The 25,593-nt window shown below is 48.3% G+C and overlaps 1 protein-coding gene across 2 annotated transcripts in view; it reads left to right on the forward strand.

Moving 5' to 3' along the window:
- JAKMIP2 (janus kinase and microtubule interacting protein 2) overlaps positions 1 to 25,593 on the forward strand; it is a 562,748-nt gene that overhangs the window by 328,302 nt on the left and 208,853 nt on the right. For both annotated transcript variants that reach the window (XM_069652427.1, XM_069652428.1), the window contains exons 5-6: positions 13,887 to 14,102; positions 14,800 to 14,898. In XM_069652427.1, coding sequence (XP_069508528.1) covers positions 13,887 to 14,102; positions 14,800 to 14,898 — 315 coding nt within the window. The remainder of the gene's footprint in view (positions 1 to 13,886; positions 14,103 to 14,799; positions 14,899 to 25,593) is intronic.

A 25,593-nucleotide genomic window follows, 5' to 3' on the forward strand; every position in this document is an offset into this window, starting at 1 on the left:
ACTTGAGATGGCGGCGATTCCAGAGCAAAGGTCCTGCCCAAGCTGGTCAGTTCACTGGGCGGTCCACGAAAAGTTCCGAAGGTGCTCGTTTGCAGGTTAAGCAGGAGGTGCCGAGAGTAGTTGCTCCCACTACTCCAAAGGGTCGAAGCACCCTTGCCGGCCTTCTGTGATCGATGAGAAACAGGGACTCCAACGGGACAATAGCCGGGTTAGGGTGCCAAACCTTCCAGCGGGTCTACAGCGGTTCCACATAGCAGTTTCTTCAGTTCAGGATACTTGGCTGCTTTACTAAATTTGGTTAGACCGCAGAAGATCGACCTGGAATGGGTGTCGAGTGCCTTCTCTTATCCAAAGTTTGCTTTGCGGCAAAATGAAGGGCAACCAATGGAAGATCTGCTCACATTCAACCATCCCAGGCGTAGACCAATCATGGATCACAGTGGTCCCAGTCAACCCAGCACACCAGACATCCTGGCACCCAGAATGTGTTTTGGAACTAGACAGGTCCAGCCCACATGCTAGGCGCACACACACAAGGCATGCAGAAGCCCGCGAAAGCCTCGGTTTGCACGGGGGTCTGCATGACCAAATAAGGAATTTCCTAGGTCAGCTGACCTGGGGAAGGCAAAGGGACAAAATGGCCAAAAGACAAAACAATGGACTTTGTGGCATGGCCATTTTAGGCACTGGCCACCATCCTGGGCCAAACGTGGTAAACGCGGTTTGGACCGTTGAAAAGAGTCGAATTGCTTTAAAAAGTAACTGCTGCCACCAGCAGCATCCTGGGCACACTTGTACATTCACCAAAAATCCTTTGCGGGTGTCTAGGGCCTTAAAAATGAAAAAGAGACCACAGCGCACTGTACCAGAATCTACATTGTGCACTGATAAAAAGTTACCAAGAAATGGCAACAAAGTGAAAGACTAAGGGAAACAAAGACTCCTGGTACTGACAGTCTGAAGGGCATGTCAGTTTCCCCTTAACAAGATGAGCTAAAGCCCAGTGGAGTACAGCAGAAGCCTGGGCTCCACTAGTTAAAGTCAGGCTAGGATGGTCAGTCAAAAGTAAAAAGTTGAGGGTTCACAACTGGAGGGAAAATTACGCATAAATGGAAATCTTTCCTAACACCGCCCGCCTCATGAACTGAGAGAGAGAATAATAAATATATGCATACAAAAAAAGGTGTAAGTGGTTATAGCCTTCGGCAGCATATGTCCCTCTAAAATGTTCACTTTATAGGCAAGCGCCTAACCTTGCCTAGTGGTAGCACCGGCCCTGGCTACTCAGTTGAAGGCCACAGCAGTGATACCTCCCTTGCTACCTCATGTACCTCTTCTCCTGACCAGACCCCCGGCTCTTTTACTGCTGTTTAACCTCAGGATAACTGAGGCTGTCACACACGTGCATCACATGAACAGGACGCAAGACAATTATAATTTTCTGTGGATAATCTGGGATTTGTATTTGTTTTTGACAACATCACTCTATTCTGCAGTCGGGCTACAATATAAAATCGGTCCAGGCGCCAATGAAACAGTGGAAACAGCGGCCCACCACCACACATTACAATTAATTGATACCCAGATGAGGCTAATTGAGTACTACCCAAAGGGGCGTTTATGGTCAAATGTGTTTTTAAGAAAATGCATTTTAAAGCATATTTGCATTGTTACATTGGTTAAACCGAGTGTACTAAGTTATGAATGTGGCCCACGCTAAACTCATGGGTGACACTTCGGGCATTGCCTTGTTGCCCAATAGGGCAGTCCAAGCATGGTTCCGCATCTAAAGGTGACTCTGTACTAAGTCTGGTACAGAGTATGCAGGTGTGGTAGGTAAGACAATGGACCTCATTACAAGTTTGCAAGTATCCCGCCTTTGTTACCGGCGGGATGCCAGAAAACTGTAATACTGTTCCCACCACTTGGTCTGCCGGAATTGCCAGCAGATTCCAAGTGGCGGGAATGCTGGTAAATCCCTATTCCATGATTTGTTGGTTTTACTGGCACCGGTATTACCAACAGTTGTTTGTCGGTAGGGTGCCGGACATACTTTCAGCTCCTACCTGGAGGTAAATCCACCACCCGAACAGCACACTTGGAGTGTGCCGGTGCAGCAATGTGCCGGTATGCGGTAACACCAGCATGTTATTACGGCACTGGCACACCCGTAATGAGGATCAATGTTTATGTATTCATGTAAGAGATTAGAAATATTTATGTTCTCAATACATGTTTTTTAGGGGATCATTCAAGTCTTTTGCTCGAATCTTCCTTCATTTTATTTAGGTAACATCTCATTCCTTTTCTGTTGCTTCAACCTCTCTTGCCAATGCAGGTTGCATTGCATCCAGACACAAGACAAATTAGTTACCTCTGGCACTTCGAGCAATTTAAGTATGCCAAAGCTTAGTGTTATTTACTATGTAATTCAGGATGTAAATATATGCCCCAGTCCTTAATGTGGTAAAAATCACTTTACCAGCATGCAGTATATTAGACAAGCTACAGTTCAATCCTATTCAGGGTTTTAAGCCTCTAACGCCCAGCAGACAGGGGTTTCAATTAGAAGGAAGACATTTCTACGCTTTAACACTCTTTCCCAGCCGGCAGCGTTGCTGTGCTAAAGTCAATTCTGGACTTAAAGACTCCATTGCCCAGCATGCACCATTAACAGACAGGTGGGCTTAAAGATTCCTTCCCAGCATGCAGCAGTTTTAAACAAATTACAGTTCTGACATTAAGACAACTTTTCGCAGCATGTCGCAGTTTAAAAAAAAAGATATCTACGGGCTTAAATTAAGACTCTATTTCCCAGTGTGTAGCGTTGACAGACAGCAAGTGGAACACACTCTGAGCTTAAGACTTTCTTTTTCAGTACGTTATTTCTTTGGTACACTGCTACTTTATTTCGCTACGGGCTTTTAAGCCTGCCCTTCCCAGCACGTACCATTGTTAGAGAAAAAATGTACCTTTGATGCAAAGGCTCAATTTCCCAGCATGAGGTCTACTTTGGTAAAACAGTAGTTCAATCACTCTGAGCTTTAAAAATGTCTCTCTTAGTATGCAGTGTTTTGAACCACTGGCACGTCACCACACTTACTTGCTGTCCTTCCAAGCATATGCATCTTTAGACGCAACAGCTCTGGGTTCTAAGGCTCTATTGATCAGCATGCAGCATTACCAACCAAACAGTAGTCTAGGCTACACTGGTCCACAAGACCTTCTCTTATAGTAAGCGTTTGTTTCGTGTGACCACCATCTAAACGGTCAAAGCTTATAGTCCGGTTTTTGTTGATTGTTTCTTTTTTTGGTTTAATTGGATGCTGTACTAATATTCTAGCACTGCTTACTCTTTCACCTTTTCAAGATCTGCGCCTAGGTGTAGTCCGATCTTCTTGGTTCACTTGCTTTAAATCAATCAAGTCAAATCAAAAGCTAGATATTGCTAGCCATTGGGGAGACCGTAGGATAGTGAGTCACCCGTGGACCCTGCCAAGCTCTACGTGGCCACATGCTGGAGTTTGAAAGTTGCCATACCCAACATCCAGGTCTGCTCCTCTTAGACCTGGGACCGCTACATGCCTGTTCCGGCAGATCACCTCAAGAGTTTCAGCAGGAAACCCAGGCAAGGACAAGAAGCCACGACCAACAAGAACAGGCCACAGAGAAGATGGAAGAATGGCGAGACTTCTCCATGAACCCAAAGATGACTGTATATTGCCACATAGCACTGGGAAGCTAAAGACTTTTTTATTTTTTAACTTTGGTTTTATTGGTAATTTTTCAGAAAAAGAAACAATGACAACACCGGGAGCAGTATGAATATCACATTTAACATCATCATCAAACCCCCGTGGTCCCCTTCCCCTCCTCCCCCCTCTCCCCTTTCCCCAACTCCACCCCTCCCCCCAGATCAGTGCCCCATCGAAAAACCAATCGCAGGAGTCGTCATCAGTACTGGTAGTTCGGTGCCTTGGAGCTGTGCTATGCGTTCCCGTAAATGCTGGCCTAGACGGATCCGCTGTCTCCCGGGCTGTGGGTTACACCCTTGTCCTTGAGTGGTACTCGCTGGGCTCCATCGCCCTCACGTCCGTGTTGTCCACATAATGTCAGTGAGCATCCCACCCCCATGCCTGGTAAAGCCCATACCAATTTGCCTGGAAGGTGCTCGATTCATTATTTACCATGGCCGTCAGTTTGTCCATGAGGAACATGTTCTTAAGTTTTTTTAGCCAGTCTTCCTTAGAGGGGGTCTTCAGGCTTTTCCACCTTTGTGCTAGGGCCACTCTTCCTGCTCGCAACATGGTCTCCCACATTCTTGGGTACCTATATATTTCCGCCTCCTCCGGTGGGAGGCCCAACAACATCGTCAAGGGATTGAGTGGGATTAGTTCCTCGGTGACCTCCGCCATCCATCCCCGTACCTTCTCCCAGAACCCCTGTACCCTGGGGCAGAACCACCACATGTGACCCCTCGTCCCCACTTGGCCACATCCTCTTGGGCATCAGGGGGACACCCCCGAGAACATCTTGGATAACTTCAATGGGTCTCTATGCCATCCCTGTAAGATCTTAAAGTTGTGCTCCATGTCCGACGTGAACAGGTTCCCATGGAAAGCTATTTTAAACACCCTGGACCATGCGTCCTCCGAGAGAGCCTCTCCCGCCAAGTCATTCCAGAACCCACGAAACCCTCTCCTCCCTTCCAAGTTAACAGTGTTCAATATTTGGTACATTTTGAATACTAGCCCCTTCCTTGTTGCGGCCGTGTCTAGTAACTTTTCAAAGGGGGTCAACTGTCTCCGCAGATTCAGGCCCCAAGTCTGGTCACAGAGGATGCCCTTCAGGTGCAAATATTCAAAGACTGAAAGAGACCCCTGCCCAAGCGCATCTCGCAGCTCCTCGTATTCGAGGAACTCACCCTCCTTGAACAGTTGCCCCACCCATTCCAGCCCCCCATCCGACCAGGACTGGGCATTCCTAAATCCCCTGCTACCTAGTTTGAGCGGGTGGCCCCAGAGCGAAGACATCGGGGAGGGCCATGAAGTGAGGTGCGCAGTTGTGGGTCCTTCTTTCCAGATTGACCAAAGTATTCCCAGGGTTTTGTGGGTCTGCAGTCTATTTGGGATGTGTTTACGCGGCAACCACAAAAGGCCGTGTACTTTCAGAGGGTGGGCATCCATGTCCTCCAGATAAGACCAGTAGGTGCCCATCCCCTCCCTCAAATGCTCCAACAGGACCCTTAGCTGGGCGGCCCGGTGGTAGAGAAGGAAGTCCGGCAGCCCGAAACCACCCTCCTCCTCCCTTGGTAACGTTAGAATGGCCTTCCCTATCCTCGGGTTCCGCCCTTGCCAAACAAACTCTCGGACTGCCCTCTGTAGGTCTCAAAACATCTGGTCGGGGACCCCCGTTGGGAGTGCCATGAAAAGATACAGCAGTCTTGGGAGGATGTTCATCTTCACTGCTGTCATGCGCCCGTACCAGGATAGGATCATACCTCCCCACCTCCTCAGGTCTGATTTAATCTCCGCCATAATGGACCCATAATTCGCCGAAGCCAGTTTTGAGAGATCTCTCAATGAGGAGCACACCCAAGTACCTAATGGAGTCCCCCCTCACCACAATCCCCGCACACCTATCCCGGTGGTCCAGTCCCGGGTCCCCAGCCCTCATAGGGAGTAACACTGATTTTGATGCATTTATTTTTAGCCCCGAGAATTGCCCAAAGGTCGTCATCAGGGACAAGAGGGGGGGAAGCGAGGGGCTGGGCTCCACCATGTAAGCTAGAATATCGTCAGCAAACAGGGAGAGCTTGAACTCCACTTCTCCTCTTTTAATCCCTTTAATGTTGGGGTTAGCTCGGACCGCTATGGCCAGGGGCTCCATCGTCAGGACATATATTAAAGGGGAGAGTGGGCATCCCTGCCGCGTCCCCCGCGTGAGAGGGAATGAGTCAGAAAGTTCTCCATTTACCTGTACTCTCGCCGTTGGGGCCCCGTATAGGGCGGAAACCCAGTTCCTGATGTGAGCCCCGAAGCCCATTCGACAGAGGAGGAGTTGCATGTACCTCCACTCTACCCTGTCAAAAGCTTTCTCGGAGTCCAGGGAAAGCATACTTGCTTCGAGGTCTGATTCTTGGGCATGGTGGATTAGGTCTATCGTCTTCCTGATGTTATCAGAGCCTTGCCTGCCCCCTATGAACCCCACTTGATCCCCGTGAACCAGCTTGGGCATTATCCCCTCCATCCGTTTGCCTATCACCTTGGCCAGGATCTTAACATCTATATTGAGGAGGGAGATCGGGCGATATGAGGAGCATTCAGTGGGGTCTTTGCCCTCTTTGGGCAGAACCACGATTATGGCCCTCATCATGGTATCCGGCAGAGAGCCCCCCTCTAACACCCCTTTAAACACCATCACCAGGTGTGGGGCTAGGATAGCCCGAAAACTCTTGTAGAAGTACACGGAGAAGCCGTCTTCTCCCGGGGATGTTCCCACCTTTATCCCACTGATCGCGTTCTCCACCTTCTCTTCCATCACCCGGCCCTCTAGGCCCTCCGCCATTTCACCTGTCAAGGACGGGATCTGGATGGAGTCCAGGAAACCCTCAATCTGAGTGTCATCCCCGTCATATTCTGACGAGTATAACTTTTCATAATAACGGCGAAAGGCTGCTCCAATGTTTGAGGTGTCGTGATCTAATGATCCCGATCGTTCTTCACTGCCTTCACTGTTCTGTTCCTTTGAATCTCTGAGTTTCCAGGCCAGGATTTTGTCAGCTCTGTCCCCCTTCTCATAATATTTCTGTTTCACTAGCTGGAGGCTCCGCTCGGTCTTATGTAACAGGAGGTCTTTCAACTGGAGTTTGTAGTTTTCTATGGAGGCAATCTGATCCCTTTCCAGGGGAGCCTCCGGGAGGTCACCCGGCTGGAGTTGGGCTATCTTTTCCCTCAGGGACTTTTCCTGGGCCTCCCTCTCCCTCTTTTTCTGGGCTCCCATTCTAATGAGGACACCACGTAAGGTCGCCTTAAAGGCATCCCACAGCACGTGTGTGCCCACCTCACCATTGTCGTTCAACTCGAAGTACTCCGAGATGGCGTCCTGCACTTCCTATGCTAGAACTTCCTCCTTCAGCAGGGAGTCATTACATTTCCATCGCCCTCTACTGCCACTCCGCCATCCCCCTACTATGGTGGTACGGACCAAGTCGTGGTCGGACCAAGGAACCGGGTCAACCCTGTGGCCAGAGACATGTGGAAGAAGGGGTTCGTCTACCAGGATGTAGTCTATACGGGAGTATGATGTGTGGATTGCTGAGTAGTATGTGAAGGAGGTGAGGCCTGTGCTGGGAGTCGGAATGGTGTCCACCAGGCCCAGCTCCGCGTTGACCCTCTGGAATGTACGGGCTGTGGTTTCATCTGCGGCCCTAGTGAGCTGAGGCCCCAAGCGTTTTCTATCCGCGGTTGGGTCTAGGACCATATTGAAATCCCCCCCCACCACCAACATCCCGTGAACAAACAATTTCAATCTGTCCTTCACTCCCTCCCAGAATTGCGCCTGGCCTTCATTAGGGCCGTACACAACTGCCAGAGTCAGAGGGCAACCCCGCAAAGAGCCCTTTGCCAGCAGATATCGGCCCTCTGGGTCCTTCACCGTGGCTTCCACTTCAAAGCCAACATCCCTTGCTAGCAGTATGGCTACCCCCCTTTTCTTGGTTCTGTGGGATGCGCTGAGGACCTCCCCGAACCCGTCCCTCGCAATTTTGGTTCCTTCCCCCGAGCCCAGTGTGTTTCCTGAAGAAAGAGCAGGTCAAGCTTTGCCCTTCTAAATTCCCTGCAGACCAAGGATCTCTTGGTTGGGGTGTTCAACCCCCGCACATTAAGGGAACCCACGCCCAGGGCAGGCAGATCGTCAGCCATTGTCTAGGATCGACATCTTACTGGATAGCTGACTCATGGCACTTTTCATTTCCAGCTCCTTTTAATGTTATAACCTGATCTCCCTTGCCCCCTCCCCCCGCCTCCCAGGTGGGCCTTAAACCTGTCCCCAAATGCCCCCTGGTCCCCCCTCTGAACTGAACAACCCCAACTATTCCTTCAACCCCCACCCCGGCGTCCAGCCAAATAGTTCCACCATTGCTGGTAATTGGCCTGACCACCAGTTTACCTCCTCCAGCTGGGCTAATGTCAGAAATCACTCCTCCTTGAGCCCCCCCTTCCCCCCCGCCCACCCACCATGCCCCCTCCCCCAGGTAACCGACATACTTGCTGTTCTGGGAGGCCCCTTACGTCCTTGGACCCCGTGGTCCTGGAAGTCAACTCGTCCTTGAGCCAGGCCGGACGTTGTGATCGTGAATTAAGTTCTTTGCCCGGTTTCCCTGTACCCTTTTTCACTTCCAGATTGGTTTTCCATCTACCAGGCTACCCCGGGCCCGACCGGCCTGCTCCTCCGTGACCGGGGTCGGCGTCTTCCCTGTCCGTCGTCGGGGACGGCGGGTTCAGTTTCTTAAATTTCCGTGGACCCGTCTTCTTTCCCCTCTCTTCTTGTGGCCTGCGTTCCCTGGCTCCTTCCGCTGCGTATCCCGTGGGTTCTCTCCGAGGGGCCGGGTCCGACACATACTCTTGGATGGCTCCCCTTATGTCCTCCTCTGTAATCAGGGTCGACCGTTGACCCTCGTACTCGAACGAGAGGGAGAAGGGGTACCCCCATCTATAGCGCCCCCCCTTCTCTTTTAGCATTTGTGTTAGAGGGCGGCACATCCTGCGTTTGGCCAGCGTATATGAAGAGAGGTCCTGGAAAATGGACACTTGTGCATTGTTATAGGTTATCTCCCGTGTCTTTCTGGCCTCCTCCAGAATCTTTGCTTTCTCGGTGTAGTAATGAAAACGGACCAGGATTGACCGGGGGCCCCAGCTCTGCCCCCCGCTCTGTGGACCCGATCGAACGTTGGTTCGGTCGTCATCTCGTCCGAGAAAAGGAAGGTGATGATGTCCCTCACCACCGGTTCAATTCTCTTTCCGTTTCTCCCTCTGACTCCGGGACCCCAAAAATTCGGAGGTTGTTCCTCCGTTCCCTATTTTCGAAGTCGTCCATTTGCCTGACCCTCTCCTCATCTCTTTTTTCTAGAGCAGCTATTCTCATGGACATGTCCATCTCTTGGGTCGTTGCTGAGGACTGGTTGGTCTCCAGCTGCAACAGTCTGTCCTCGACCTTGCCCACCCTACGGTCCATGTTCTCCATTTTCTGGGCAATGTTCGCCCGCATGTCTCTGATCTCCTGCAGGACTGAAGCAAAGCCATTTTCCATTGTAAGGGTGGGCGGGGGAGAGGTCTCGGGCTCGGACATTCTAGTCGTCCGATCCAGGCCACTAATCACCCTTCTGGCGTCCTGGTTGCGGTACTCCTGGAGGGTTTGGCGCCAGCTCATCCGATCTCCCTTTCTCTCCCTCCGGCTGGTGGCCCTCGGGGGCCAAGAGCGATGACCCTGCTGGGAGACCGCCCTCTCTCCTTCGGGCAAACCCGCTCCATGTGGAGCTATCTTTGAGCGGGCACACGCCCCACCGGCCTCCGGCGGGGGTCTCACACTCTCTACACGCCCTTTTCCCGCTGCTTGTGGTCGTCTGTCCCTGTGGTGGGGAGGTGGCGACGATGTGTATCAAATTGTGATCGGATGAGGGTCCAGGCTAGGCCCCCGGGGAAGGGGGGCGCAGCGCCCACGGCGTGCTGGTTAGGTACTATCGGCCATGTTTTCTTCTGAGTTTGTCTTCAGGCGGGCACTCGCCCTGGGAAGGAGCCCAGGGGCCACCACCTGTATAAGTCTCTCACCTTCCTCATCAACCGTGCCCTGCTGTTGTTCGCTGTACACCGCTCTGATGGCCCTTGCCAGGGTCAGTTGGACGGGGTCTCGGCGCCCCTGTTGTTCGACTCCGTGTTCAGGAGCTCGGGTCAAGCGGGCTGCCTCTCATCTGGCGGGTCTGGGTCCGTGGCTCGAGTCGCCACCACCAGGGGCTTCCGCTCTGTGCTGGTACCGTCCTCCTGTGCCGCGGGGCCCCGACGGTGGAGTCCCCGCCGAAGCACCGGCATGCTCTGTGACCAGGGTAGGGTGGAGAGGTCAGGCGCGCTTGCAGGCCTCACCGGCTACTGCGTACCACGACTCCCCGCGCAGCTCCGGAGGCGGGCGGGGCCTCTCGCGGATTCTCTCGTTGGGCCACGAGGCCTCGTGCTGGGCATCCGAGGGTCTTTCGGCATGCTCTTTCGCCCGGGGGGGTCCGCCGGAGTTCACCGCCACTGAGAACCGCAGATATTTCGTGGGGGGGTTGCGGGGGTGGCTCAATCCCTCAACACGGCCCAGTTTCGGAGGGAGCGGCGTCTTCAGGCAGCCATCGCCTGTGCGCCCCCTGGTGGCCTCCAGCTAAAGACTTTTATCAGAGAATTTGATTGGTACAGATCGCATCGTACACCTGGGAAGGGAACCCCAGAGCTATGGGAGGCTGGAGAGAAGCCCCTTTTGAGTTTTCCTTTAGTTTTCCTGCACCAAACCTGGGATAAACAACCACATTTATATTGATGCTCGTGTTGTTTGTCGTTTAGTTTTTTTGCCCACTCACTATACAAGTTTTCAAAAACACTCAAAGCTTAGGTTTGTGTTTATCTGGCCAGATGTGACAGTACATATTACTAGGTTCTACTAGCCTACCTACTATATTTCGATCATTAGATCTGATTCGTTATCAAGCTGAAAGCAGATATGGATTTAAATGACTCATATTGTGCATTCGTCCCCAACCCTCTTCTCCAATTGTGTTCCCCGCATGCACCTTTGCACAACCAACTCTTGGCACTGAGTTGATGCTCCTCAATAATGTTCTATTACAGCCTTCATTTCCAAAGTGGTGAATTCGGGAGCAATGGGTGAAGTTACAGCTTTGTGGTGCAACCTGACCTGTACTTAGGGCACTAAGTGGAGTGGGAATGGCAAGGGAAATGTGGGGTGAAGGATGTGCCATCTTACAGTGCAGAGAGGAGAGGGAGGGTAGCCCAGCATTCATACAGCACATAAGCGTGTAAAGATCAAGCTCATATTAGTCTCACACATTGGATACTCATGAAGCGTATCCTCTGGTGCGCTCTGTATGTCTAGGCAGCTGTCAGGGATGGCACTCTTTTAAGAGTGGCACAGGACACCCAGAAAGGGTTTGGGTGGTTGTGCCAAATAAAGTGGACAGACAAGAACACACACAGCGGAAAGGAAAGAGAACGAAGAGTAGGCAAGAGTAGCAAGGGAAAAGATACAGAATGAATACCCTCTTGGGGTGTATGCAGATATAGGAAAAGAGTATTCCACGAACCTTGGAAATACTCTAGCCTTCTGCACAGTTTGCTATAACAGAGGCCCACGCTGTTTGCTCATGACTTGGAACAGCAGCTATGGGTGTCTGTAATGTAGAAACGAGAAAAGGGAAGGGGCAGAGGTTGACTGATGGGAACCAACCGTCAAGCTCTGTACAAAAGGGTCTACAAACAGTACAAGAGAAGATACTACAGACAAATCCAGGGAAGGAGGTGATAGCAAACTAGCAGAAGGAAATGAAGGGAAAGTAGTGTAACAGGATAGGATAGCAGAGAACAGCAAGGAACAAGGTTGAGAGCTCAGAGGAGCAGGAAAGCAATGAGTAAGCCCACAGGAGTGGGACTGTAAGGTAGAAAGCCCAGAGGAAAAGGGCTTAGGGCAGCAGAGTAAAGCAGGCTGCACGGCAAGGAACCTAGAAGGGCCGGGCAGCAAGGAGTGGGCCCTGAGGGGCAGGGCCGCTGACCGTAGAAGGTTGCAGAGGACTGTAGAGGGCTGCTAGGCCGAGAACCCAGCGGAAAAAGGTAGGTAGTAGGCAGCGGAGCGTGATAAGATGCAAAGTAGGAAGCCCAGAGGACAAGGGCTGTAGGCAGCCGGAGTGAGGCAGGCTGCAGAGCAGGAAGCCCAGAGGACAAGGGCTGTAGGCAGCCGGAGTGAGGCAGGCTGCAGAGCAGGGAGCCCAGAGGACAAGGGCTGAAGGCAGCCGGAGTGAGGCAGGCTGCAGAGCAGGGAGCCCAGAAGACAAGGGCTGAGGCTGGAAAGCAGCAGAGCATGATCAGCTGCAATGTAGGGAGCCCGGCAGGGCAAGGGCGGAGGCTGGAATGCAGCAGAGCGTGATCGGCTGCAATGTGGAGAGCCCGGCAGGGCAAGGGCGGAGGCTGGAAGGCAGCAGAGCGTGATCAGCTGCAGTGTGGAGAGCCCAGAGGAGCAGGGCTGTGAGGCAGGGAGCCTGGAAGGCTATGGCTGGAGGCAGCAGGGTGGAGCAAGCAACAAGGCAGGGTCCCAGCAGGATTGAAGGCAAACAGCATACAAGATCCAAAGGAAGACGCAAAAGGTGGAGGAAGGACTCTCAGATGCAAGAGGCTGAGCCACTGCAGGCAGCAGCCTTTATACTGCCTAGCCCAGCACAGGGGCAGGCTAATTGGTTGCACCTGGCGAAGCACACCTGCAGGCAATCGGCCACCTCCCTTTCTGTTCCTGGGCTGGTGGAAGCAGGGCAAGTCCCTAGGGCTTCTGGGGGGTGTAGTTCCTTTGATAACCAATAGGAACAGCCAGGAATCGATGCTTGTAGCCAGGTGCATTATGGTATGCGTAGTTTGTTGGAAATAATAATAAAGCACCAAAGTCTCGCAAATGGAAAATAAAGTTCCCAAAGTAAATATAGATGGATCCAAGAGTCTGTTGTAACTAAATGATAAACATATAGTCCAAATTGAGCGTAAATGGATGCGCCCATGGCGCAGGCATGACAGCAGCTGCTCTGCAGTTGGCACCTATGTCTAGGCAGCTGCATTGAAGTTTGCACCACCCTTTAATGCTACTTTTTAAACGCGAGACAGCTGCTTAAACAAAGTTATTTTGAGTGTGACTGTTAAGGTCATCATCATTGTTGTTAAGTTATAAGGAAATTGCTTCACAGACCATAAATTAGCACCAAGGGCCTGCAGCCAGAGAAGCTTGCAACCCTTATCCTCATTGAGGACAATGTGTGACCCTTGACAGCTCCCTCCTACTGAATCCACTGCTTAATTTGTGGGGGTGATAGGAGCGTTAACATTTGGCATCCTTTCAAGAAATAATGTGGTTGTTGTCATACTCCCCTGGCTTCAGGTAGTCATTGTTGAGTCGGATGGGTTGAAAAGGTTTGCCGAAAACATTTATCATAGAAGAATGGCATCTTCCAACTAGGGATAAGTATAGTCTGGAAGATTTGCCTTCAGACCAATGAGATGAGGATTTGATGCAGTGGTCAAGGGTATCATGCTATGAAGTGTGGAAGCAAGATATTGTAGGTGTAACTAATGCGCTAATGCTAATTCACTGCTAAATTATTGTTGATACTACTTTATGGGTGATGTATTAATGTACTTATAATGCAATTGTTTATACTTCATTTACAGTTCTCGTTGAATGAAGGTGATGTCCCAAATGAATTGAAGAGCTTTTAATTAGCAAATGTTTTTTCATGTATTGACGTACTTATGCATGCTTATGATGCCTTTACAGTTCACTTTGATTGCAGGTGATATAGCAAATTAACTAAATATTTGAATTAGGAAATGTATTTAATTGTGCCAAATAATCATGGCCAAATTTTACAATTCTCAGACTTGCTAAGACCATTGCTTGAGGAAAAGTAATCAGCTGAAGCATTCGCTTTCAAAAGTAAATTGTTAATGTCATCAAGGCACCCCTGTTATGGCATTTTACCCATTGTTTTGTGGTTTTATGAAGTCCAGGATTCACTGTTATGGCACTGAACCAAAAACCTGCTCTGTGCATACCAGTGAAGTTGTGTCATTTCCTGTTGCCTTAAGATGGACGAGATCAAAGCAAAGGACAGGATCATCTTCTCTCTGGAGAAAGAACTGGAAACCCAGACAGGCTTCCTGCAAAAGCTGCAGCTGCAGAAGGAGGCGCTGGACGAGCAGTTGTTCCTGGTGAAAGAAGCTGAGTGCAACCTTGGTACGAGTAGCCCCAAGCGAGAGATCCCTGGCCGGGCCGGTGATGGGTCGGAGCACTGTGGTAGTCCGGTAAGCATGATTTTGCTGGGTTACTTGGTGGCAACGGTGGGATCCCTACCATGTCTCATTCTTTGGTGAAGGCAGACAGTGTGCTGGATGTTGATGTTTTCACTGAAAAGAGCCTAAAGGATGAAAATAAAATGTTCCGAAAGGATAAAACACTAATATTAAACATAAGGGGCGATTGCCCACAGATGATGTGACCCATGTCCTTAGACTTCAAATATCTGGGGTTCTATTGAGGTGACCTTTATTTACTCTTTAGGTGTTTAAAAATAGTAGGCACACCGACTCCTACATGGTAGTATATTGCTAACAGAGAGAAAAAGATCTCAGCTTAGTTTTGGCTGCAAGGAAAAGAACCCAGCCATCAATAACTGTGTTTTACATTTACCGCAGACAACAAAGGTGTGAATGTAGACAGTTTTGTTGGCTATTCAAAAACAAATGTGTATGAAATACACAGCTTCTGTTTAGATTGTCTCTTTGGAAACACATGTTTGTGATGTTAGATCACATTGCCGGCACTCACTCAATAGAGATCACCTCTCGTCTTGTGTAGTCTGGTAAAGAGTGGAACAATCTACATGTTGGTTAACTAAAAACGTAATGATTTACCTTTTTTTTCCTCATTTGTCAGCAACGTTGTTTGGTTCTCCCAAGGCTCAATAAATAACAGATGTATATTGTTGTACTCAATCGACAGGACCTGCGGAGGAACCAGAGGAGGATGGCAGAGCTTAATGCTACCATACGGAAATTGGAGGACAGGAATACGCTGCTGGTTGATGAAAGGAATGAACTGGTAGGTATTACTCAACGCTCACCAGTAAAACCCCATCCCACCACTAGCCCTAGCATTATCATGACCCCTACATTTCTTCAGTTGGGTCTGCATTGTCATTAAAAAAAAGCATGATCCGTCCCTGCTACTCTTAGTAATTCATATTTCTAGAAAGTTTGATTGACAACAACTGCAGGGGCAAATACAGGTGCAGGCTTCTGATATATTTCACTATTGCACACAGAACCTTGCCCCCGAAGAAGTTCTGCTGAACAACCGGGGACCGGATATATCACAACATTTCTTCACCACAGAAAAATCTATCCCGCTTCATATGCCTCTTTCTCCCATCCCAGTACCATTTGCCTATAATAGGACATCACAATTTGTTTGAAACCAATCACAAGTTCTCAACACTCTTCAAGGCATGCCCCAGTGACACACACACAATTGTTCATTTTCGGAATTATATTTCAGTGGGAACTATTCGTGCTTGGTTCGGAGCTTGCTATCACGAAATCAAGAGTACAGTGAGGAGAAGCCGAGCTTTCGCTTTGTACAAGGACAAGGTACACTAAGTCGCAGATAGCCTCAAGGACACACCAACTCTCAAAGACAGTTCAAAGGTTTTTATTAAGTATTTTCACAGGGCCAATCTAAGGGTTGCCCCGTTCTCTCTCGTTTTCCCCCATCTCCCTCCACCCTAGCCAAGACTTTCCTAAAACCCAAGGTGGTCACTAGAGATTGGTAACCCTTATTGTCTAAAATATTTCTGGCTAGGAGTGGGGGCCTAAAGGTAACCACCTTATCTGTTGTCCTCCCTCTGGAATTATGTAGATGATAATAACCTGGTGACCAGCATTAAGAATGATATCAGGAGGTGGTGCCTTCCAACCACCCAGGCCTCACTCAATCTGTACCCCTCACACTCTTGTATTCCTCACCTAGTTATTTCCTTCATTTACCATCCTTCTACTCCTCCCATCCCTTATTCCCACTCTCCTCATTCTCTCCCTATCGCATTTCCTCTTTCTGTCCCTTTTGATGTTTTTGCATCTACTGCTACTCTCCCTTGCCCTCTACCACTCTACTCTTCCTGTTTTACTACTTTCACCACCTTCTACTCTTTAACACTCTACACTCTGTGACTCTCCACTGCACTCTCCTGCCAGTATTCTCTGTTAAACATTCCTCCCACTGCACACTCCACCCCACCCCACCTTCTCCTACAGTCACACTTCTTTTACTCTAATTCACCTTCCTTACTCACTCACGCTATCTACCCTGTATCCCCACACTTTAGCTCAAACAGTCTTTTCACTGTCCAGATATGCCCACTCACATTCAAGTACTACTTTCTCTCACCGGCCAACACCTTACCTTGCACATGCTCTCTGTAATCTTATTCTATGCTCTGCTCTATCAACCATCCCTTGCTTGGTCTCGTGGTCCGTTTTACCCTAACTTATCCCACCCAAATAACCCACACTGACTCATTTGGCTCTCCGCCTCAACTGGTTCCATGGGCAAATCTCTGCTTTTCTCTCCCCAGGGGTCATGTTTCAGATATCAGAAACCAATCTTTGGTTTTCAGATGGCTCTGATCCGGTTGGATTGCCAATGTACTTTCCATTTAGAGAGTTGGGCTTCTCTCAGCAGGTGTCCGAGCCTAACCATATTAAGGGGAATGTTTTGGACTGGCTCCTTACTCTGAATAGTCAGATTGGTGAGTTTAAAGTTCTACCTTGTCTGTGGTCAGATAAGTGTTATCTCCTTCATCCTGGTAATACCATAACGCATTATGAGGAGTAAACCAGCTCGGGTCACTCTGACATCTAGGAACATGCACAAATTGTCATTGGAAGCCATGGGTTCTTTTATCTCTTCCTTTGATCAGACATTGTGCAATATTGATTCTGCAGATGATGTTGCCTTTGTGATGCTGTTGATCATCTTGCACTTTTAAAGACTCATTCTCTGCCACCTAAAAGTGGAATAAATGGTACACTCCTGAGATACATGACCTGAAGAACATTAAGAGGACATGTTTCAATAACTGGCTTAAATCTAGATTAGATAAAGATAAAGTCCTATATAGTATAGTGGCTAAGAATCATAAAGTGGCAATTATTGATGCTAAAAGAGCTCACTACAATATGAGAATTCTGAATTCTGGTTCTAACACTAGGGAGCCTTTTAGAGTTATAAGAGAACTTGTGAATGCTTGTCCCAGTGAGTCAAGCAAAATTGTCAAGGACAGTATATGATGTACTTCTATACAGGAAGCCATGTTTGGGAAACTACGTTGTATCCGGGAGAGTATTGATGCAAAAAGGACACTGTTGGGGGCTGAATTTATCACGTAATGATATGCAAACACCTACATTCAGACCAACTACAGACACCGAAATGCTTCAAATCATCAGGCAGCTCAAGCTGACTAGTTGCAAGGTAGATGTTTGTCCCAGAGTAGTTGTGAAGGACTGCATGTCGTTGTCAATACAATCAATAACAACATTTGTGAATCAGTCATTTGTGGAGTGTCATGTCCCTGACTGCATCAAGCAGTCCTGAATATCTCCATTGATAAAAGAAAAGTAAGCTGGATCCTCTGTTTCTGCTAACTATAGGCTGATTACGAATGTCCCTGTTCACCTTAAAATCTTGAACAGTGTCGCCTATCTGCAGGTGCAGGATTACCTTTTTGCCAATAACATCTTCAGAAAAAGGCAGTCTGGGTTTTGTGCAGCACATGGCACTTAATCAGCCTTATTAGACTTACAATCTAACATTCCGCACTATATGGAAAAAGGGCAGGCTGTTCTGTTGAGGTTACCGGATCTTTCTGCAGCATTTGACCTCGTTGACCATGCTTTGCTTGTAGATAGACTCTCGGAGGTAGGAGGCTTTTCACCATCTGCTTTAGCCTGGGTTAATTCCTTTCTTGGTAATAGATCTGCTAGAGTCTACAGCAGGGATGTGGCTGCGGCTGCGGATCCGGTAAAGATCCAGTACAGTTTCTCTAAAGGGTCATGCCTATCACCAACTCTATACAAAGTGTTCACATTGCCTTTGTTCCAGATAGTAGATGACAGAGGGATTAGTTATACCAACTACACTAACAATACGCAGTGCCTAATCCCTCTGTCCGGTGTTTATGAAAAAAGCTCTTGTGATACATTCAGCACACTCCTTGATACAGCAATAGACGATGTCTGCTAGTCTGGCATTGAACAATGCTAAAACAGAGCTTATGGTCATATGTTCATCAGGTAAGCTCAAGAAGCTGGGATCTGAGTACCGAACATTTGATATTGCAAGATGCAAATGGAACACCTTATCTCTTTTGTGGCATCTGCAAGAGCGATATGAATAGGCTCCAGGTACTTCAGAACAGTGCGGTTCGGGTGGTAGCAGGGCTAAGGATGCAGATCATGTCTCGCAGGCCCGAAGAGACGTACACTGTCTACCAGTAGCTAAGACAATGGGCCTCATTACAACCTTGGCGGAGGACCATGGTGCTATAAGCACCATGGTCCATGCCGCTAAGGTTGCAATTCCGCCATGGTGTATGGCGGAATTACCGCCCCATTCCAAGGTGAGTGGGGCGGTAATTCCCCATTCACCAGTGGCCCCTTCACCATTCCCATTTTTGCCCCATAGGGCATAATGGGAATGGGGAAAGGCGATAATTACGGCACCGTAAATTACGGTGCCGTAATTATCGCCAAGGTCCCTTTGCGGCATGGCTTTTAACGCCTGCAAAAAGCAGGCGTTAAACAGCCATCCCGCAAAGGGAACCTTGTAATCAGACGTTAAGGGTCGGCGCCGTTTACGGCACCGTAAACCCCTTAACGTCTGAGTCGGAATGAGGCCCAATCTCTTTTTGGCTCCTGACAAAATAACACATTAGTGCTTGTTTGGCATTACTCCTGCATCTTTAACCGAATGCCTGAATTGGCTCCCGAATCGTAGAACATTGCGTTCTAATAACAGCAACCTTTCAGCGGTTCCGAGAACCAAGCTGACTTTGGTTACTAAAAGGGCCTTCTTTGCTGCTCCCAATGCTTGGAATGCACTGCCCCCTTATTTAAGAGGTATCTCTTCGGTCTATGAAAACTCACGTCTTTGTGTGAGATGCCTACTTCTCTTTGCTTGTCCTTGATCTGTATTGCTTTACTTGACCTGTATATTGTGTCTATGCACCTTTGCCTACAGGCCTTTTTTTGGCACTATGCAAATAAAGAAAGATTTTAAAAAACATAGGGGGTCATTACAACCCGGGCGCTAAGGGATTACCGGTACCGGAAAGGGTACTGGTACCGGTAAACCCTTAGCACCCAATTCCCATAACGGCGGCTGGAACCAGCCGTTATTGCAGGGACCCGCAAAGGGACCCTGGCGATAATTACGGTACCGCAGTTTGCGGTACCGTAATTACCGCCTTTCTCCATTCCCATTATGCCCTATGGGGCAAAAATGGGAATGGGGAAGGGCCATGGTGAAATGGGGAAGTACCGCCCCGCCAACCCTGGAATGGGGTGGTACTTCCCCATTTCACCATGGGGGACTCGTTACAATACCGGCAGCAACCATGGTGCTAATAGCGCCATGGTTTAGCGCCGATGTTGTAATGAGGGCCATAGAGTGCTAATTAAACCCTGCCCCCTTTTTGAACATGGGTCTGCCGATAACCTGCAAGTTAGAAGGTCCAAGTATGACGAATACCATGGACTTGGTTTAGATGCAATAAAAGATGGGCACCATCCAGACTTTCAAATAGTTGGTACGCAGACATGAGCTCAGTGGGGAGAAGGAGGGTGAATGGTAGTTCTGTGTTTTCATTGATGCCACACGCGACAGAGACTGGGTACCTCCCAACTCCCACACTCCATCTCTGGTGCAGGATTGGCTATGGCAAACACCCTGGTAGGTCCCCTGTCCCAGGTTGAGAGGGGTCCTCACCCCGCTTGACAGGGCCTGTCCCCTGACCCTGCCGTAACTATGAGGCATGGGCCACATCACACACCAGGGAATCAGAGTGTCCTGTGCCTGCTGTATTGACAATAAGGCTATCTGATAAAAGGTCGGTTGAGCGAAGGCAAAACCTGCCCATTCTCCTGCTCTACATGCAAGATTGTACAGCTTGTTAATGTACATGATGCAGGGATATGTATCACTTTTAAGAATACAGAAATATGGTAATAGGCATTTATATCCTATTGCAGAGCCTTTCTCTTTCATCCAAAGTTTGGTTTTATATTTACATCTGTAATCCTTATCTTCTCCAGCCGAGTGTTGGAGCAAGGAGTTTCTTTCACGTTTTTAAAGATAATTCATAATGCCCTATTGCTGCTGTTAGACACAATGGGCCTCATTACGAGGTTGGAGGTGTCAAGGCTCGCTCCCTTCGCTCCCGTTCCCGCCACTTGGGGGCATGTTTTGGGGTTTCTTCCCTACTGGACATTTCCTCCAAACCTTATGCTACGGTGTCCTGATGAATTGGGAGCGCTAAAACCTTATTTCCCAAATTACTTCCCTTCCGGATCCATTCGAGGTTTTTGGCAGCCAGCATGCTACTGCTGCTTTAATCTAATGACTATGCTTCCCAGAATGCCTGGCTCACCTCACCTCCTCCCTTGCAGGACAAGGCTGGGTGGAGGATAGGCAACACCTGTGGCTGCAGGTGCAGCAGGCGACACGCCTGAGGGGTGTGCTCGTTAAGCAGCTTTAAAAGCCTCAGTCTGCTTCAGTCCAGCGCTGGTCATTGTTGCAGCGTTCCTGTCTTGACTGGTCCCTTGTTCCTGGTTCCTAGTTTTTGTGCCCAGTTTCTAGTTAGTGTTTCTTGTTCCTTGTCCTGGAATTCGTATTTGTATGCCTAATTGATTTCTGCCTTTTGGAAATCCCTTTCTCCCTTTCTCTGTCTGCAGGCAGCCTTTCTCTGAGCTTTCCTTTTGCTGTAGCCCAATTGCCTGTGTTCACTGTTTCCTAGAAATTGTCCTTTGCTACTGAAAGACTTGTTGCATTAATCTTTCCTTTACAGGTTTAGTTTCCTGCCTTTTCACCTTGGATGGGTGGGAAAGTTTCCCTTTTGATATCGTTTTCACTGCTCCTGATCCTTGCCTTCTATTGGGATCCATGCCATGTTTTCCTTTACACTTTTACATTTATTTCCTATTTTATTATTAGGTGTGGGAAGCTGTTGTAACTAGCTCCTGTGTGATTATCTTTTGTTTTCCACACTGTACTATTCCTTCTTGCCTCTTGACTTGGGCTTAGGTATTTAGTCATCCTCACTCTTTGCCTTTACTGCCTTCTGGGTTCTTGTTTGATTTACAGGGTTGTGGGTTAGTACTGACTTTTGAGTGGTCTTTCCGGTCCTCGTGAATACGGACATCCAAGTGGTCTTTCCGGTCTTCGTGAGTACTGGCATTCATGTGGTCAATCCGGTCCTTGTGAGTACTGTTTCCAAATTCTTTATTCAGTACCGTCTAGAGTGTCAGCTTACAGATTCTGTCCCTGCTTGCCCTCTACGTGGGTTTAGCGCTGTCAGTATCTGTAAGAGCATAGTGGGTAAGGAGTTTGCCGACTTTCCTTTCAGTCATAAGGAGGTTCTAAGTGCTTACCCTACATTCCTTTTCATATAGTGGTATACACGAGTCTTGGGTATTGAATGCACGTTGTTATATTCAAGGTTGTTTACTGTGTATTTTGTGCACATTTCCCCTGCCATATCCATCGCCTTCTTCCTTTCCTGACAGGAGGTAGCATTGGCCTTAATAAGGGCATGGCTACCCCCAAACTCAGGTATGGCTCTGGGTCCCATGAAAGGGGAATTACTGGGCCATTCCGACCTTGGAGGGCCAGGTAATTTCCCTTTTGCGCGACCCGGAACGTCCCCATTCTCATTTGAGCCCCGATAGGGCTCAATGGGAATGGGGAGGATGGTAGCAGCGGTACCATTCAGAACGGTAACGTTGCTACCATCCTGTTCTGCTCATGGGTGCCGCTCTGCACGCCTGGTCTGAGCAGGTGTGCAGAGCGGCACCGCAAGCAGAACTCGTAATGTGGCGGCATGGTAACAATGGCGCCGGTAGCATTGCCGGCGCCATTGTTGCCTTACCTCCACAGACGTAATGAGGCCCAATATGCCGCCCTATGTTGATGAAACTAGTATCTGTTGAATATTTCTCATCCTAGATGGAACTTGACACATTTGCCCCTCCCATGTACCCATTTATTTACTGTCTTTCATAGGGACCAGCTTGGATAACGAAAATCGGGATTTTCAGATCATGTCTAGAAAGTGCTGCATACATTAACAGGCAGTATCCTATGGTCAATATCCCTCTTTTGTGGCCTGGGCCATTACTGTGATACCTGGAAAGTTGCAGAAGATTGGTAGTTTTACTTTTATCGTGAACACATTACTTCCCATAAGCATAGCTGAGCTGCCTTACAAGCCACATCCCGGGATGAGCAGTGAACCCTTAGCGTTACTGACAGACCACTCTTAGCAGTACCAGTCGTACAGGCCAAGGTGATGTCTACCTCCGGCACAACGCTCCTCTTGAGATCTTAATATTTCAAATTGTTATATTATCACCATCCACACCACCATTAGCACCAAAAATGGGATGAACAGATAAACTAAATTAAAAAAACTGTACTACCATTCGGAATTATATCTATTTAAATGGTCAGCTCAGATTGGGAACCACCATCCTTTATCTCAATTATTATAGCGTTAATCCCCCATTCCAAGGACTGGAACAAGGGGTAACGGCTTGGCAGCCAAAGTTATCGGCCCGAGCGAAGCAAGAGAGGAGGCTGTTAGAAAACATGTGGAGGAGGTTGCAGAACATCTAAGAGAGACAAGAAAGGATGGAGAGATACACCAGAATGGGGGTTGGAAGGAGATATACGGAGGAGGGTAAATGAGATACTGGAGAAAGGAGAAAAAGTTGGAGAACCTCTAAAGGAGCATTGGAACACGCTGAGGAACAAGCCCTCCCAAACCGTAAAAAATGGTCAGTCTGAAAGGAACAGAGGGACCAGAGTGGTTGAAGGTCAAGGAAGTAGAAGAGAAAGTGGAACGAGGGATCAAAAAGGACAGGTGGTCCAGGAGACAGTTGCAATGCATGAGGGCATGGTGACTTGTCGAGGAAAGTGAGGTCTGGCATTGAGGCACAGCGCCTGGACTCTGAGATAGCAAGGTTGTAAGAGACTATCAACAATGTCTGTAGACCTACCCAGATTGCTTTGCTCTTGGGGGAAGTTTTGGGGATTTGGTCACTACTACCATAACCCAGCTTTGCCCATGACTAGGCCTAACGTACAGGCCCACGTAGGTTCTGAGACCCAGAAGCAAGGACTCACAGAGCTGATCATGAGAAGCAGAGTGACAGGCATGGTGTATCAAAAAGACAGGAAAGATGTGCAAGGGGCACGTACATCCCTCAGGACTGTGAGTGACTGTAAATTGATCATCTATAGTGAGATGAGAACCAAGACTGAGATTTGCAACCTGAAAGCATCGAGAAGCTATGCTGTGATTGTGACTAAACTTTACTTTGCATTTTTCTTGTTTTGGCACAGCCTTGTCACTAGCCCTAATAAACCTTTGTTGATCTACAATATCTTGTGTATGCACTGTTTTGGACCTACCTCACTTTGTGACAACATACAATGGATGATAAAAGAGCTACATGTTGACCTATTGTGCATTTCCAATACCTGCCTCTCAGAAGGTTTCATCACCAGTCTTAACACTCTTTTTCCTGACAACCATTGACTTCTTACAAATAAGAAAAACAATAGAATAGGCCTGGGAGTAGCACTCATTTATTATGATAAAATGACAGTCCCCACATTTTCCTCCCCTAAAATTCCTCCATGGAATTACTGTCTTAAAAATGTATAATAGACCATAACATCCACCTTTCAGATTTTGTCTGACCTCATCAGCAGTACCTTTGGTTATTAAACAAGAATCGCTACTATGGTAGCCTGTCTCTCCCACCTTGAAGATATTCTAGGACAGCCAATCTATTACACTTGGTAGACTTAAGGGTAGCCTGTCCATAGTGCCTAGAAAAGTCTCAAAGATAGCATGCTTTTTCTTCCCCACAGAAGATCGGATGACACAGCGTCATCAAAGTTAAGCTCCATCTGAGCTTACGGCATGTATAAACGCACCAATTCGTTGCACATCTGCCGCAGGCACGGCTATCCATCCATGCACTCTAGAATGCAGTTACGATTATGACAAATTCCGTCTAGCTGATCACATAGCCTCTTCACACTGAAACAACAGACTTGCCTCAACACCACTGCCATTAGCATACAGTGACAACCTATGAGAAATTTGGCCTAGCTGGGTACATAGCAAGTCTCCTGCACTAGCGCTCTGCCGTGACCTCCATCAGCACCCGCCCATGGGCCTGACCTCTTGGGTTGCCTACTGGAGACTAGCCAGCCCTCCTAATCTTGGCCAAATGCACACATGCACTTTAAGCCTCCTCTTAGAAACTTTACCATACTTGGACTTCTGTGACCGAGGGCGTTCCTACCACAAAGAGCTTTGAGCCATACAAATGGGAAAAAGACGCTATATAAATCAATACTACAATACAATACGATTGTGAACATTAATATTTGGGTAGACCCATCCACCATCAACATTGCTAGCTAATTTAAGACTACCATGTCCATCCTGGGCTTCTCATCCATGTTCAATGGACCTGGGGGCATTACTGCTTCAGGTAATTCTCTGGGGCCGAGCGAAGAGAGGGCCTTAACACAGGCCCCAGGGCATTACCTGAGGTGGTAATACCTCCAGCCTGTTAGACTGGGGTACTAATAATGTCTTTTTTGTTGATGTGAAACAGCTTTGACGTTTAGAAACTGAAATAAAGAAGAAGAAAAATAGATGGCCGCCACGGAACAGGGTGAAGGGACTATAAGTAGTCCCTCCTCACTTTCCATGGCAGCCATTCAAAAAGGTAATTCAAAGGTAAACAAAGAAGATGGCCGCCATGGAACGGCGAGAAGGGACTACAAGTGTACACCACCGCACATGTACAGACAGGATCAACTCCTCCCTTTCTGACCACAGAGTCCTAGTTTCTAGCCCCTCTGATACACTGCCAGGGATGTGTAATCAAATGAGCACTGAAGAGCCTTCACCCTATGAGCAAAGCCTAGACCATATGTTTTAGTACTTTCTCTCACCCAATCTATGTTAAGCTCTCATTCTCTATCAATGGTGTTCAGAATGGGAAGGTACCTACTTGTTTTGCACTCGATACTGCTACATCCCCTTTCTTATTCTAGTATAGGACTTCCTTTGCTGCCCTGTGTGGAGGTTCAGAAGGAGATGACAAACCAAGATGTGTCATTTTGATATAGCTTTTATTTAAATAATAAAGAAAAAACCTCATTATCCCTATCCTATGGATTTCCCTACCTTACACAACTAACTACAGTGCTAGCCGTCTTTAGTGAAGTCCAAAGTAAGTCTGTCCTCCGTCTGAATTCTAAACTATTTTGACCCTAACACTAACTTTCAAAACAACTTAAGTCCAGGAAAATGACTGCCCTGTCCTGGCATAGCTTTTTCAACTTTAGATACGATTTTCCGGTAACCCTTGGTTATCTTTTGTGTCAGTTCATTCAGTTTGTTTAGGGAGTTCTTTAAGCCTCTTGGCCTCCCCT

This window comes from Ambystoma mexicanum, chromosome 3p (genome assembly GCF_040938575.1).
Source record: "Ambystoma mexicanum isolate Mex_15411 chromosome 3p, UKY_AmexF1_1, whole genome shotgun sequence".
Lineage (NCBI taxonomy): Eukaryota > Metazoa > Chordata > Amphibia > Caudata > Ambystomatidae > Ambystoma > Ambystoma mexicanum.